The sequence below is a fragment of the Procambarus clarkii genome, chromosome 51, assembly GCF_040958095.1.
Source record: "Procambarus clarkii isolate CNS0578487 chromosome 51, FALCON_Pclarkii_2.0, whole genome shotgun sequence".
NCBI classification, from domain to species: domain Eukaryota; kingdom Metazoa; phylum Arthropoda; class Malacostraca; order Decapoda; family Cambaridae; genus Procambarus; species Procambarus clarkii.
Window position 1 is genome coordinate 14,387,492 of NC_091200.1, and position 16,138 is coordinate 14,403,629.

The window sequence follows — 16,138 nt, forward strand, 5'->3', positions numbered from 1 at the left end:
CCTGGCACAGGAGCGGGGCAAGTAGCACGGGCTATGGTGAGCCCGTAGTGGACTTACCTGGCACAGGAGCGGGGCACGTAGCACGGGCTATGGTGAGCCCGTAGTGGACTTACCTGGCACAGGAGCGGGGCAAGTAGCACGGGCTATGGTGAGCCCGTAGTGGACTTACCTGGCACAGGAGCGGGGCAAGTAGCACGGGCTATGGTGAGCCCGTAGTGGACTTACCTGGCACAGGAGCGGGGCAAGTAGCACGGGCTATGGTGAGCCCGTAGTGGACTTACCTGGCACAGGAGCGGGGCAAGTAGCACGGGCTATGGTGAGCCCGTAGTGGACTTACCTGGCACAGGAGCGGGGCAAGTAGCACGGGCTATGGTGAGCCCGTAGTGGACTTACCTGGCACAGGAGCGGGGCAAGTAGCACGGGCTATGGTGAGCCCGTAGTGGACTTACCTGGCACAGGAGCGGGGCTGTATCTGTTGGGAGAGGAAGGCACGGGCAATAAATAAGAAGAGTGAGGTAACGAGCAGGTAAGAGAAGAAAGTAATTCTAGACGAAGATGAGAGTAAGGCGAACGGGTAAGAATAGGATGAAAGGTGCGAATGGGTTGAATGTAATAATGCGATGAAGGAAGAATGTGATATGTAAGAATAAGAGGAGTTCAAGAAAAAGAAAAAGCGGTAGGCTTATGTCAGGTCAGGTTTGTTAGGAAGGTTAGAGCATTTAAGAATATACTGTGACAAAACACCAACAAAGAGTCAACAGGAACAAATCCAGGACTAAGGTTCATGTTGAGCAGGTTGTGTATCAGAGCCGATTCCAAAAGAGGGCGTCTGTGAAGAGTAGATACAGGAAAGATTATCTTAGAAGACCATTCAATAGGATAATTAGAGTCCCCTAACATGACAGAATAGAACATTGTTTGTGTCTGCAGACTTAACACTTCTTTTGTGTTCCTTAAGAGTGTCATTTAGTGTACTGTCATTAAGTTTTGTCATTCGCTTCAGACGGACTGAAAAGTCATTGTTTCTTCATTTTCTTTTGTGTGGTTTGGTGATCAGATCTTCAGCCACGTTACTGTGACTCATCGTCTGCCTGCGACTTTCTATTATAATGGACAGTCTGGCTGGTGACTACAATTTGCTGTGTAACTTGACTGTATGGGATCATATCTCAGTAAATTTATTAAATAAATCCCATTTGTGTTACATGGTGGTAGCGTGTCAACATGAAGTGTGAGCATAACAGTAACTGGAGGGTGACAGTAGTGCCAAGTGAGGGAAGAGTGGGACAGTCAGTGTGGTCAGTTACCTCTGAGGATGATGGAGAGGGAGACGAGGCCGACCTCCTGCAGGCTTGGAACATCGTAGATGACCAGAGCGTAGTTGTGGAAGAGGACCTTCCCCCTGCACGGAGACACAAATACACAGTCACACTTAATGAACAGAGTCACAATGGTCATGCAGGTCCATACCCATTGTTTCGTGTTCTGTCTTGTGTTGATACTTTTAATACCCTTACTTATATTGATAATTTTAATACCCTTACTTATTTTTTTAATTTGAATACCCTATATTATTTAATATTATTTATTTATAGGATATTATTTAATACCCTATAAATTATCCTATAATTTAGGGTAATTTTAATACCTATTAATATCCCCTTTGTTATATACACTCATCCACTTGTACACCTCTATATGTCACCCCTAACTCTTCGCCTTTCCAGCGAATGTAATTTAAGATTCGCCAATCTTTCTTCATATGACAAGTTTCTAATTTGTGGAATTAACTTTGTCATCCTACGCTGGAAGCGTTCTAGTGAATTTATATTCATTCTATAGTACGGCGACTGAACTGCATAATCTAAATGGGGCCTAACCAGAGCAAGATATAGCTGAAGAACAACACCAGGTGTCTTATTATTAATGCTTCGATTAATAAATCCCAGTGTTTTATTGGCCTTATTACGTACATTTATGCATTGATTTTTTGGTTTTAAATTCGTACTAATCATAAGTCCCAGATCCCTTTCGCAATCCGACTTCGCAATCTCAACACCATCTAGCTCGTATCTTGTAACTCTATCATCATTACCTAGCCTCAAAACCTTACATTCGTCAGCATTAAACTGCATCTGCCAATGTTTTGACCATTTCAAAACCCTGTTTAGATCGTCTTGAAGCAGTGACTGAGTGAGTCTTTCTCACTCAGTCACTGCTGAGGGTGAGTCATAAGTGAGTCTTTTTCCGTGTTTATTTCCCTCCTGATTTTTGCATCACTGGCAAATTTCAAAATATTGCTGCTCAAACCTGAATCTAAATAATTTATCTGCCGCCTTTGTTATGAAGAACAAAGGTCCTAGGACAGAGCCTTGAGGCACTCCTCTTACAACATTTTCCCAGTCTGACTTAACCTATTTATACTAACTCTTTGTTTTTTTATGACCATTGCCCAGTAGTGTCTAACATGTTTGGTTCTTTGGAGATGTCGATTTCGAAATGAGATGAGGAATTTAGCGAGATTGTAAACAGCTGAGGACGGGTCTACCCATTTTGGTCTCCTAGACCCTATACTTTCTCTCTATTTGAATTTTGCAGAATGTCACCTCCCAGATGGTACCTTGTGTTCAGCCTTCTGCTTCCTTCGCCTAATTTCATTACTTTGCACTTTCCTGAGTTGAACTTTAGTAACCATTTTCTAGACCATTCCTCCAGTTTGTCCAGATGGTCCCGTAGTCTCAGTCTATCTTCATCTGTCTTGATGCTTCTCATAATTTTTGCATCATCAGCAAACAGTGAGAGGAATGAGTCTATACTCTCTGGAAGATCGTGTACATATATTAGAAACAGGATGGGTCCAAGTACAGAGCCCTGTGGAACTCCGCTGGTGGAACACCGCCACTCCGATGTTCTCCTCTAACAGTTACTCGCTGTTTCCTGTTGCTTTGCGTCAGTGTAGTGGGTAACCTGCCGCCAGCCTCTACCTTCCTTTGTACGCTTGAATACTTTTTCCTCCATCCCGTCCTCTTGTTATGGTAGTACTTATAGTGACGATGAGGACCACAGTATATATACCGACGTACATCGTAATTTGAAAGTAGAAATCGGCACTATTGAGTTGGACAAGCCGGAAAACTAATTTTACTTATGTTGCAAAGACTGACTAAACTAATCTAACCCAACCTTTCTAGGCCTAATACACAATATCTGAGGCCTAGTATAGTTCATATATGTGCTATACTAGGCCTAGGAATATTTAAGTTTGTACTATTCAGTTTAAAAGAAAGTACAAAGTAAAAATAGTACAAAGTTCTGCTGTCTAATTGCTTAGAACGGCAACCTTTGTACTATGCTGCACATAGTTACAAAAACTGCTCTCTAAACAGGATGATGAGTTGCTTTTCTCGCACCACATGTTATGATTTAAATATATTTTTTTTCAGGTATATACAAGAGTTGTTACATTCTTGTACAGCCACTAGTACACGGAGCGTTTCGGGCAGGTCCCTGGAATACGATCCCCGCCGCGAAGAATCGTTGCTAGGAATATTATTTAATTAAAGTTTTCCCAGTAGATAAACAATAGAAGTAATTGGAGAAGAATTTTGTGTACTACATATGGAATAGACAACAATTTATTCATGATTCGACAGACTGGGAAGTCAACTCATCTAGAGGAAGGAAAGCCCTGATCTCAAACCTCCGCTGCCTCGCTTCCATACCCACTTTTGGGAAATGCTTCAGGAGTTAACCTCAAGGAAAAATCCGGAGTAGGAGCCCCTAAGGCAGTACGTTGTTGACTTATAACTCGTTCTCACAGCTCCTGCGACGGCACTGGACCCAAGCGTATTGGCGTTTGTCATTCCATTGGAATATTTCAGCGACGTAGAGAGGGAGGACCTGCTGCATGGGTAACAGCTTCTCTTCCATATCAACCTACCCTGGCTTTGTGCCCTGGAGAGGACACTCAAGCCTCGACAACCAGAGCGCACCTCTATAGTCTCCCGAGACTGCAGGATGCCTGCTACTATACATTATTGAGTGTTAGTGAGAAGCAAACAACATATCGTACTTCATTAACAGCTTGAGGTCTTAGGCCACAGTTTGCTTGCAGTCTACTTCCTTTCTATTTTTTTCCACATTTTCATAATTTCCACTAAATACTAATTATCACAGATGTTAATGCAATATGGACGTTATGAGAGTATAAACACCAATTAAAATTTACTTTCTAGCTATATTATTTTTTATAATTTAATAAAAAAAATCTGGATCATGTGTATTATATAAATTTTTCTAACAAATATATTAATATCAGCACACCTGTCGGTACAAGTACATCAACACATGAAGCCATAAAACTCTTGCTGGAAATTTGTTCACGAAATTATTTATAGAATTGTTGTTGAAAATAAACACTTTTTTTTCATGACCTGTTTCAGAATATTCCAAAAGAGTGAACAATATTACACTGATTTTTCTTGACCACGGCAATATTCCCTCTCTGCAGGCTAATATATTTATAGGTCAATAATATCCGAGGCGGATATATTTAATATGTAAAGTGTGTTAGGTATCCCTAGTTATGGATACTCACAATATTTCATGTAAGATAAACTGTGGTAATTAATTTGTTCATATGTATATGTGTATGCATTTCTTAAATGTTGAGTAGGACTTGGCAACATAGTTGGGGGGAAGGAGCGGGCTTGCTATATTCACCTGTTTAACACCTGTCTATGTCTAGTCAGCTTTTGGACCAGGAATTTGGTCGTGTTCACCTGTTGAGTTGCCAGATGTCACCTCTGTAATATTCATGCTATTATATTTACCTTTGATGAACTTGTTGTGCTTCTAGTAATGTCATTTGCATGTTGTAACATATATTTTGTTTCAATTTATGTCTGTGTTAGCACAATTACTATTCTCATTTATTTATTTGTGTTAAGTAAAGTACTCATTTGTCTTTACCTTTGTCTAGGAGGGAGGGGGGGGGGGGGTGTTGTGGGCTGTGGGCCTGTGAGCTTCAGTAGCGAGGAGACCTTCAGTCTGGGAACCTCGTGTGACGATAAGTCTGTGTACTGTTTTATTGTTCCGTCGGGTAGATTAATTATTCTGGTGAGACTATTTTTCCATGTATATAAAAGCCATTTTATTCTCTAGTGATATTGAAGTGAATACTTATTTGTTATATTGAGAACTTGCATATATTTTTGAATTATTTTATAACATATATATTTTATATGTGCATGGTTATTTATAATTATCCATGTTTGCCCTACATAGGGGCACTCTGGTGTATTACTTTTAAAGATAGTGAATTTACCCCTAGACTATTTTTTATCACAGTCCATTGATACACGAGCTGTGCGAACTAGCTAGATAACAAGCTGAAGCAATGTAATCCAGGGCTTTGTAAGCTGCGGCAATGTAATCCAGGACTCTATAAGCTGCGGCAATGTAAGCAAGGGCTCTGTAAGCTGCGGCAATGTAATCCAGGAATCTGTAAGCTTCGGCAATGTAAGCAAGGGCTCTGTAAGCTGCGGCAATGTAATCCAGGAATCTGTAAGCTGCGGCAATGTAAGTCAGGGCTCTGTAAGCTGCGGCAATGTAATCCAGGGATTTGTAAGCTGCGCAATGTAAACCAGGAATCTGTAAGCTGCGGCAATGTAAGTCAGGGCTCTGTAAGCTGCGGCAATGTGATCCAGGGCTCTGTAAGCAAGGGCTCTATAAGCTGCGGCAATGTAATCTTAGGGCTCTGTAAGCTTCGGGAATGTAACCCAGGGCTCTGTAAGCTGCGGCAATGTAAGCCAGGGCTCTGTAAGCTGCGGCAATGTGATCCAGGGCTCTGTAAGCTGCGGCTATGTGATCCAGGGCTCTGTAAGCTGCGGCAATGTAAGCAAGGGCTCTGTAAGCTGCGGCAATGTAAGTCAGGGCTCTGTAAGCTGCGGCAGTGTAATCCAGGGCTCTGTAAGCTGCGGCAATGTAATCCAGGGCTCTGTAAGCTGCGGCAATGTAATCCAGGGCTCTGTAAGCTGCGGCAATGTGATCCAGGGCTCTGTAAGCTGCGGCAATGTAAGTCAGGGCTCTGTAAGCAAGGGCTCTGATCCAGGGCTCTAAGCTGCGGCAATGTAACCCAGGGCTCTGTAAGCTGCGGCAATATAACCCAGGGCTCTGTAAGCTGCGGCAATGTGATCCAGGGCCCTGAAAGCTGCGGCTATGTGATCCAGGGCTCTGTAAGCTGCGGCAATGTGATCCAGGGCTCTGTAAGCTGCGGCAATGTAAGCAAGGGCTCTGTAAGCTGCGGCAATGTTATCCAGGGCTCTGTAAGCTGCAGCAATGTAATCCAGGGATCTGTAAGCTGCGGCAATGTAATCCAGGGCTCTGTAAGCTGCGGCAATGTGATCCAGGGCTCTGTAAGCTGCGGCAATGTAATCCAGGGCTCTGTAAGCTGCGGCAATGTAATCCAGGGCTCTGTAAGCTAGGGCTCTGTAAGCTGCGGCAATGTAATCCAGGGCTCTGTAAGCTAATCCAGGGCTCTGTAAGCTGCGGCAATGTGATCCAGGGCTCTGTAAGCTGCGGCAATGTAAGTCAGGGCTTTGTAAGCAAGGGCTCTGTGATCCAGGGCTCTGTAAGCTGCCGCAATGTAATCCAGGGCTCTGTAAGCTGCCGCAATGTAATCCAGGGCTCTGTAAGCTGCGGCTATGTAATCCAGGGATCTGTAAGCTGCGTCAATGTAATCCAGGGCTCTAAGCTGCGGCAATGTAATCCAGGGCTCTGTAATCTGCGGCAATTTAAGCAAGGGCTCTGTAAACTGCGGCAATGTGATCCAGGGCTCCGTAAGCGGCGGCAATGTAAGTCAGGGCTCTGTAAGCAAGGGCTCTGTGATCCAGGGCTCTGTAAGCTGCGGCTATGTAAGTCAGGGCTCTGTAAGCAAGGGCTCTGTGATCCAGGGCTCTGTAAGCTGCGGCAATGTAATCCAGGGCTCTGTAAGCTGCGGCTATGTGATCCAGGGCTCTGTAAGCTGCGGCAATGTAATCCAGAGCTCTGTAAGCTGCGGCTATGTGATCCAGGGCTCTGTAAGCTGCGGCAATGTAATCCAGGGTTCTGTATGCTGCGGCTATGTGATCCAGGGCTCTATAAGCTGCAGCAATGTAATCTAGGGCTCTGTAAGCTGCGGCAATGTAATCCAGGGATCTGTAAGCTGCGCAATGTAAACCAGGGATCTGTAAGCTGCGGCTATGTGATCCAGGGCTCTGTAAGCTGCGGCAATGTAATCCAGGGCTCTGTAAGCTGCGGCATTGTAATCCAGGGCTCTGTATGCTGCGGCTATATGATCCAGGGCTCTGTAAGCTGCGGCAATGTAATCCAGGGCTCTGTAAGCTGCGGCAATGTAATCCAGGGCTCTGTAAGCTGCGGCAATGTAATCCAGGGCTCTGTAAGCTGCGGCTATGTGATCCAGGGCTCTGTAAGCAAGGGCTCTATAAGCTGCGGCAATGTAACCCAGGGCTCTGTAAGCGGCGGCAATGTAAGTTAGGTCCCTGTAATAATATTGTTCAATCTTTCATGTTGTCTGCAATGTCACTCGTGATTTAGTGTGTTACGAAACAGAGTACACGTGAAACTACTGAGTTTATCCCTGTGAGCTCTAACGTCAGTAACTAGATGCACTGACTACATGCTACATGATGCTGATGAACCATTGCACATTTGCAAGTGATTTAGTTTCACTGCAAATCAATGAATAGAATGAATGTAACAATAAAGGCCCACTGTTGACATATATTAGGCTTTTTTTTTATCATGCAGCGAAGACGTTTTATTTACCTGAAAACTTTACAACAGACATTAAAGATTTTTTTATTAGTTGAGACATATTTCCAGGCAAAAAATATTCCCCATGAAAATATAATGGTGTGTGTGCACGTGATGGTGGTGTGTGGCAGGAAGATAGCTCGAGCTACCTCATCCCTTTGTGTGTATTTATACCTCAATAAATTTATTTGAATTTGAACAGAGAATTCCTGCTCATGTAAATAATGCTGAGCCAAAAGTTTTGTTGCTTACGCTGCGTAGTCCACCGTCGACAATTTCATAGTAAATAATTTGTGAAGATGTCTGCATAATGTCCTTGTCATTGTAACAAATGCTATTAACTTCGTCAACTGCAACGCACTTCAAGGTTTTTTTTCTGGCAACTTTGTGAGGAAAATTACAAATTTGAGAGGTTGGTCTGTACAGAGGTTCGATGGTAATTGAAAGAAAATTGTCTTCGTTGTTATCTTCGTCTTCGAGACAGGATTGTGTAATCTGTAAGTAGTAACCAGCTTGGAGAACAGATCGTTGGTGCCCAGTGTGAAATATTTTACTAACAGATATATATGGGAAATATTTCCCACTTATGACATAATTATTATACTATTAATTGGTATAATAATACATCTAAAACGATTCGTCTTTTATTAAGCTTAAAAAACTGACTACGATGTATTAATCTTTTAACTGAATAATTATGAGAATTTATCTCTTATAATATTTACGTATATTTGCTACAATAATACGGATTGATGTAACATTTGTGACGTCAGTCAGCGTTCCGTCATCATGAGATTTAAGCAACTGAATTACTGAGCTTAGGTCTTGTAAATAGATACATACATACAGCGTGTATGAATTGCAACATTTTACACATTAAATTAATATATTTTACTTTATTCGATCCTGCGTGCATTTAAATTAAACAGCTCCTTTCCCGAGCTTGTAGATCAACTGGCCAAAGCGATGCACAACAGGCCTCACATTACTCATCATCCAATTCCTCATGTTGCACGTAAAGGAGCCTTCAAAAATACCATCACCCAAGATTTTGCAACGAAATGGAAAACGCCATGCTCATTTTTGTACTATTGGTCCATTAAAAAGAAATGGGAAACTTGAAATCATGTCAGATATAAAAGCAGAGAAATTGATGTAACGATGACCAGATTAAGGCTGGAACACACCAAACTGGCAGCACACAGCTCTAAGTACTGAACAGACATTAACGAAGCCGTTGTTGACTAGGACCTGCCTTACCCTACAGAGTTCTTCATCGACTTGCTTCCTTCCTGAGCTGTGGCTGAGAGCACGGTCGACATACGCGTTAACAACACTTCTCTTGTACCCACACCCACGTACAGACTAGCAAAGTGACTCAACGGCTTGCTGACTCCTTATGTCCCTTGTGCCTTCAGCCTGAAGGCTCCAAAGGAATTTGTTGACTTACTGCAGGGAACACGGGCCACAGGGATAAGAGCCTCATTGGACGTAGAATCACTGTTTACCAACGTACCTGTGGATGAAACAATCGGAATGATAGCGGACAGAGTGTATCGTGATCCTGCCTGTACTCCTCTCGACATACCAGAAAACATTCTAAGGAAACTACTCCAAGCTTGTACTAAAGAGGCACCCTTCTTGAGCCCGGATGGGCACATGTATAAGCAAGTAGATGGGGTCGCCATGGGTTCTCCCCTAGGTGTGCTGTTTGCGAACTTCTACATGGGTACCATCGAACAAAAGGTCTTAGTCGACATGAACTTGAAACCGGCCATATACTGCAGGTATGTTGACGACGTTTTTACACAGGTACCTGATGTCAGACATCTGCAGAAGCTGAAGGAGGCCTTTGAGCGAAATTCTGTGTTGTGTTTCACTTACGAGATGGAGAAGGATGGGAAGCTGCCCTTTCTAGATGTAACAGTCATGGAAAGGATCGGAGGTTTCCACACTGCAGTCTAAACTAAGGAAACAAACATAGGAATGTGCCTCAATGCCAACAGTGACTGCCCAGACAAATGCAAGAAGAGTGTTGTTAACGCTTATGTTGACCGTGCTCTCAGCCACAGCTCAGGATGGAAGCAAGTCGATGAAGAACTCTGTAGGGTAAGGCAGGTCCTAGTCAACAACAGCTTCTCTAATGGTTTCGTTGAAGACATCATAAGAAGGAAGGTGAAACGTCATGCAACCTCTGAAGAGACAACTAACACAACACCTGTACCCCCTATTAGACTATTTTACAGGAACTTCTTTTCCATAGCTCATAAAACGGAGGAAAGGGTCCTGAAAGATATTGTTAATAGGAACGTTATCCGTACAGACAAAATTCAGAAGATACAATTGACGGTTTACTATAAAACCAAAAAAACGGCCAGCCTACTCATGAGAAACTCTCCAGACACAAAGCAGAACGCTTTAAAAAAGACCAATGTCGTCTATGCCTTCAAATGCCCTCTTGGGGACTGTAAGCCTCAAAGAACTCAGTATATAGGCAAGACAACAACATCTCTTTCCAGGCGATTAACGATGCATAAGCATCAGGGCTCCATTAAGGAACATATAATCTCTTCTCACAACCAGACCATCACCAGAGAAGTCTAAACAAAAAACACAGAAATCATCGATAGATACAGCGATAGCACGCGGCTTGATATCTGCGAGGCACTACACATCAAGAAGTCAACACCAGCAATCAACAGCCAATTAATGCACAACTATATTCTACCCACATCAAGACTCCGCACCAATATAGAAGCATCAAGAAATATGGGCCAATAGGCCCTTTGCAGTTACTTCCATTCTTCCCTTTAACTTACCCAATATTATACCCATTGTTTCTTGTTCTGTCTTGTGTTGAAAGTTTGTTTTCACCTCATCCAAAACTGTTGTAACATATCACTTCACCCAAATGCAGGTATATAAGAGAAAAGGTTAAGATAGGTTTAAATTATAGCATAGTAGAACTCTGTTTAGTGTTTGCAGGTTATAGTTGTGTGTGTGTAAACTAAAGTCTTTGAAAATGTAATAAGTTATTACGAAATGCGTTGAAGTGTCGCGTCAGACTAGAAATAAAAATGAATTTTGGAGAATTGATTTTTCAATTACCATCGACAGTGAAAAGAAACATAAGAAATATTGAGAAAATTCGTGTTAGATATTTAATAATATATATATATATATATATATATATATATATATATATATATATATATATATATATATATATATATATATATATATATATATATATATATATATATATATATATATATATATATATATATATATATATATTTTTTTTTTTTTTTCATATATATGGAAGGGAGTACCACCTCTAGCTGGAAGAAGGGGGACCCATAGCCTCGGAGGAAACCACGCATAACGCATTAGAGGGAATGTTTAGATCCCCTCCAATACAGTTTCTTTGTGCTTTTCTCCTACCACCCCCTTCCTTTTTTATTTTTCGTGCTTTATTATGCATTTGATGGTTACAAGATATACATGGGTTGATACAAAAATAATAATGCAAAAAGGTGCTTAAAGGTTATGGATCTCTTGAAAAACACAACAATGGGAAACATTGATGAATGTCACAGACGGGTTCGATCATTGTTGCAAGTCAAACACTTCTTCGAATTCCTCTGAAGTTGGACTAGTGCCCAAGACGCAACAGGCATTTCCCCTCTGAATCGCAACACTGAGGCGCTGGAACAAGAAACTTTTTGCTCTCTGGTCTTTTGTAGCGCTGATCAATTTGTCCCCCAATTCTTTCTGGAACTTCAATGCACATTTTCCCCTACGAACCGAGGGTCTCCGAGCCGATCGGAACAAAGCTGTAGCAGTGTGCTAGACCTCTGTATTTAATAATTTTCTGCGATTCCCTGAAAGAAGCAGCACCACCGCTTTCACGTGTGCTGTAGTGGAGGTAGGTACTGGCCAGTGTGGCAGCGCACGTGTAGTCCCATACCACTTGCTTACCATCCTTCCAAGGTAGCAAGGTGACCCCATCAGGGCGCTTCTGAGGGTCGTTAGGTCTGGATAAGTGTGGTTCTCTTTGTGCCGGGCAGCGGGCTGTGGCGAGGCTCCTCTTGATGATGTCGTTGACTTCTTCATGTCTTGCAATTTTACCCTGTGATTTACGATATATCAGACCATGACGACCATATTGGTCTGCCATCGCAGTTCCGCAGATGCACCTATGTTCGGTGAGGATGGGGGCGGCAAGGCAAAGGGCAACTCCAATGCGGAGAGCGTCATGACTGAGGCGAGTTCCCAGGGCTGCATTGGGCACAGCAAATAAAAAATCCCCGGCGTGGGGTGCTGTTACCGCTAGGAGGCGGGCTTTGTTTTCAGCATCAGCGTTGTCAATCATTGCTGTGACAGTCTTTTCCATTATGGGGCTATCCCAGTGGGCCTGCTTGTGGTCTTTTGGGACTTGTGGTCGGGGTTGAGGGTGTGCAATGGTGTCCCATTGTCTGGCTGCTTCGATGAACGTTTGATCATGAGTTCCCGCTGTCTCTCTCATACGTTCTGGTAGGATCTGCCCTACCAATTCGTTGGCTGCTGTACATGAGGATAAGAATGCTGGAAGTGCTACCTCAGTTGCCTTTCGTATGCCTATCCCTCCAAATCTCACTGGTAGTGTTGCTTGGTCCCACTGACTGTCATCTAAATCTAGGTTGAGCGCCTTCCTGAATATTGACCTGAGGAGCTCATCATATTGATGTAGAAGTGGGTTGCCAAAAGTTGGTGCACACCTTAAGAAGTATGTTAGCCTGGGCAAGGTAAGGCACTTTGTGAGAAGGTAGAGGGCATCGTGGGAGTCCAAGTCCCCAATTCTCTATTCCATCCTCTTTAGGTCTCTAAACTTTTCGTCAAGGACTGCAGCAATGGCATTGTGGCCCAGAGGTGCTCCGAGTAGTGTGCTGTCTGTAGGTTTAACGACTGAGGCTTCTGGTAAAACTGATTTCACTGCTCTAATGATTACTTCACTGGATGCAATAATTTCGCACTTGGAGGGGTTAAGAACGAGACCCATGGACTCCCCCCGTGTCTTCACCAGCTGTAGGTCTTCTAGCAGGGAATCTTGTGTGCCTGCCAGAGTGCCATCATCCAGGAACCAGATGTTGAGCTCGCTGGACAGTCTGGTTGTAATTTCTCGAACCGCTATGCAAAAGAGGAACGGTGCAAGAGGGTCACCCTGTTGAATTCCCTCTGCTGAGGTGACTTCATGTTTGCCAAATAGGAGGGTTGAGTCTTTGCTGTAGCCTGCTGACACAAACGGGAGAATGCTTGGGCAATGTTCCTGGACTGCAGTGAGGATTGCTTCCCTTTTGACCGAGTTGAAAGCGTTTTTAAAATCTAATTTTACTACTATATATATATATATATATATATATATATATATATATATATATATATATATATATATATATATATATATATATATATATATATCAATCTTTGGACAACACCCACCAGTGGGCCTCGAACCCAGAAAGCACAACTACCTTCCAGTAGCTGCCATAACTAGTACGCCTTAACCCACTACACCATCAGACCCTTAAAAGAAGTAGAGACTTCGAGATATATATACTCTCACTTGTCTAGTGCCCTTGGGAAGTGGAGACATTTGAGGTGTATATATATCTCGAAGTCTCTACTTCTTTTAAGGGTCTGATGGTGTAGTGGGTTAAGGCGTACTAGTTATGGCAGCTACTGGAAGGTAGTTGTGCTTTCTGGGTTCGAGGCCCACTGGTGGGTGTTGTCCAAAGATTGTTAATCTTCAATTGTGGTTTATGCAAGTATAGGCTTATATATGTATATATATATATATATATATATATATATATATATATATATATATATATATATATATATATATATATATATGTATATATATATATATATATATATATATATATATATATATATATATATATATATATATATATATATATATATATAACTTTTTAGACACTCAACCCACAGGGGACTCGAACACTGGCCAACAAGGTGGCAGTTGCATGCTGTATCAGTGGGTTGAGTGTCTAAAAAGTTATAAACTTCAGCTACTGGAATAGGGTAGTCTGTGCATATATATATATATATATATATATATATATATATATATATATATATATATATATATATATATATATATGTGTGTGTGTGTGTGTGTGTGTGTGTGTGTGTGAAACAGTGACTTGAGTTTGCTTAGCCCTTGTTTGATGGATATTAGGGCACTTACGTTGTAACCCCAGAGTCGATTTCCCATCAGTGTTTCTTTAGACAGGGTGTAAGCAAACCATGGCGTCCGAGTTCAAGCTACCAGCATACCTACAGCCTGATCCTGAGGCCCGATGGTGCTGCATAGCCTTCCCGGTTTGGTGCCTTCTTTTGATGATTACTTACATGGTACTGAGGTATGGTTTGCATAGGTATAGGGCTTCAATGAAGTTTACAAGGTAACCAACGACGCAGAGCAATAAGCACTCACTGTGGTGGACATTGCCTCTGGACACCATTCTGGAGTATAGAGCTGTGGTTATAACACCACCAACCACACACAGATTTGCCACCCTGAAGACTGGCTTGCTCGCTCCAGCCAAGGTATATAGGCATGGGTTCGTATCCTGGCCGGGGAGGATTTACTGAGCGCAAATCCTTAACTGTAGCCTCTGTTTAACTCAACAGTAAAATGAGTACTTGGTTGTAACAACGATTCTTCGCAGCGGGGATCGTATTCCAGGGTCCTGCCCGAAACGCTACGCGTACTAGTGGCTGTACAAGAATGTAACTCTTGTATATATCTAAAAAAAAAAAAAAAAAAAATGTACAAGCTGCCAGCGTGATCTGCTCCTCACCAATAGTAGCTATTGCAGCCTCGGGGATTGGACATCATCTCAAATGCTTCAGCAAATGGTGCTCTTGCTACGGCCGGCGAGTGGAACACTTGACAATGATCCGCTCCTGGTTCTGTTCCTGCAAATCTTCCTCTTACACATTCGCATGCTACTCCTTGCCCAGAACGACGACGTGACAGCAGAGAGCCTGGCGAAAATAGCAGAGAGAATCTATAATGCACCAGGCGACTCACCTTGGTCAGAGGTTTGCCTCTGACCACTCGAAAGTGACGACCCAAATGAGCAACACCTCACTGCTATTCAGAACCGCCAACATTCCCAGTGCAAGTCCCGCAGCCCGTCCTTGACGACCGACTCCAACCCAGACTACTGCTATTATCATCACAGGTTTGGAGCTAGAGCCCGAAGCTGTCGCCAACCGTGTGCCTATTTGGGAAACGGGCCCGGCAGGGTCTGTTAACGGCCAGTAACCCTGTCGCCTTGGATGATTCACTTTTATATATGGTCGATCATACCTCCCGGCGCCGTTACCTGGTTGACACGGGTGCTTCAGTTTCTGTTCTCCCTCCTCCAGCGCACAAGCCACCTTGCTCTCTACACCATGACATGGTTGCTGCTAACATTTCTGTCGTATCTACCTACGGTAATAGTGTGGCCACTCTTGATTTTGTTGACCTCGGTCGTTTCACATGGACACCCTGTGACCATTCAGCATTGCTGAAATTAATATACCTATACTGGGGTGCGATTTCTTATGCCATCACAACCTCTTGGTGGATGTGATGTGTGGTGGGCTCCAGCGGGTGAGTACAGAGCAACGGCTACTCACTAGCCTTGTCCCACATAACTCTTCTGACCTGCAGAATCATCTGGAGGAATTTAAGGACATTACCAAGCCACAGCCGCCAAATGCCAAGGTTAAACACACGGTCACCCATCATATTCATACCTCAGGCCCACCAACCTATGCGCGACTGCAAAGACTGCCACCAGAGTGTGTCCAGGTGGCTAAAGACGAATTTGACAAGCTGTTAGCTGCTGGGATTGTCTGGTGCCTTGACAGCGCCTGGGCATCTTCACTGCAGCCTTGTGGAGCTCAAACCCCACAAACAAATCTAGGGGAATACTGCACATGGTTCCGAAGACACCTCCAGGAAAAAGGCGTCCCTGTGGGGAATACAGGGCACTGAATGTTCACATCCTGCCAGACCATTACCCAATCCCACACATTCAGAACTTCTCTAACATGCTGCACGGGGCAACAGCATTCTCAGAAGTAGATTTGGTGCGAGCATTTCACCAAATCCCAGTGGAGCCAGGAAGATTCTCAAAACTGCAATTACAATACCTTTTGACTTGTTTGAATTTATGAGGATGCCCTTTGGTCTATGTAATGTAGCGCAACCATTCCAACGCTTCAATGATCAGGGGCCAGATTCACAAAGCAATTATGC

At 43.2% G+C, this 16,138-nt stretch overlaps 1 protein-coding gene across 1 annotated transcript in view; it reads right to left on the reverse strand.

Annotated features, from left to right (window-relative positions):
* Nucleotides 1-16,138, reverse strand: part of LOC123774536 (insulin receptor-related protein) — an 879,124-nt gene that overhangs the window by 523,329 nt on the left and 339,657 nt on the right. The window contains exon 4 of the mRNA XM_069303789.1: nucleotides 1,308-1,402. Within this exon, the coding sequence (XP_069159890.1) occupies nucleotides 1,308-1,402 (95 nt within the window). The remainder of the gene's footprint in view (nucleotides 1-1,307; nucleotides 1,403-16,138) is intronic.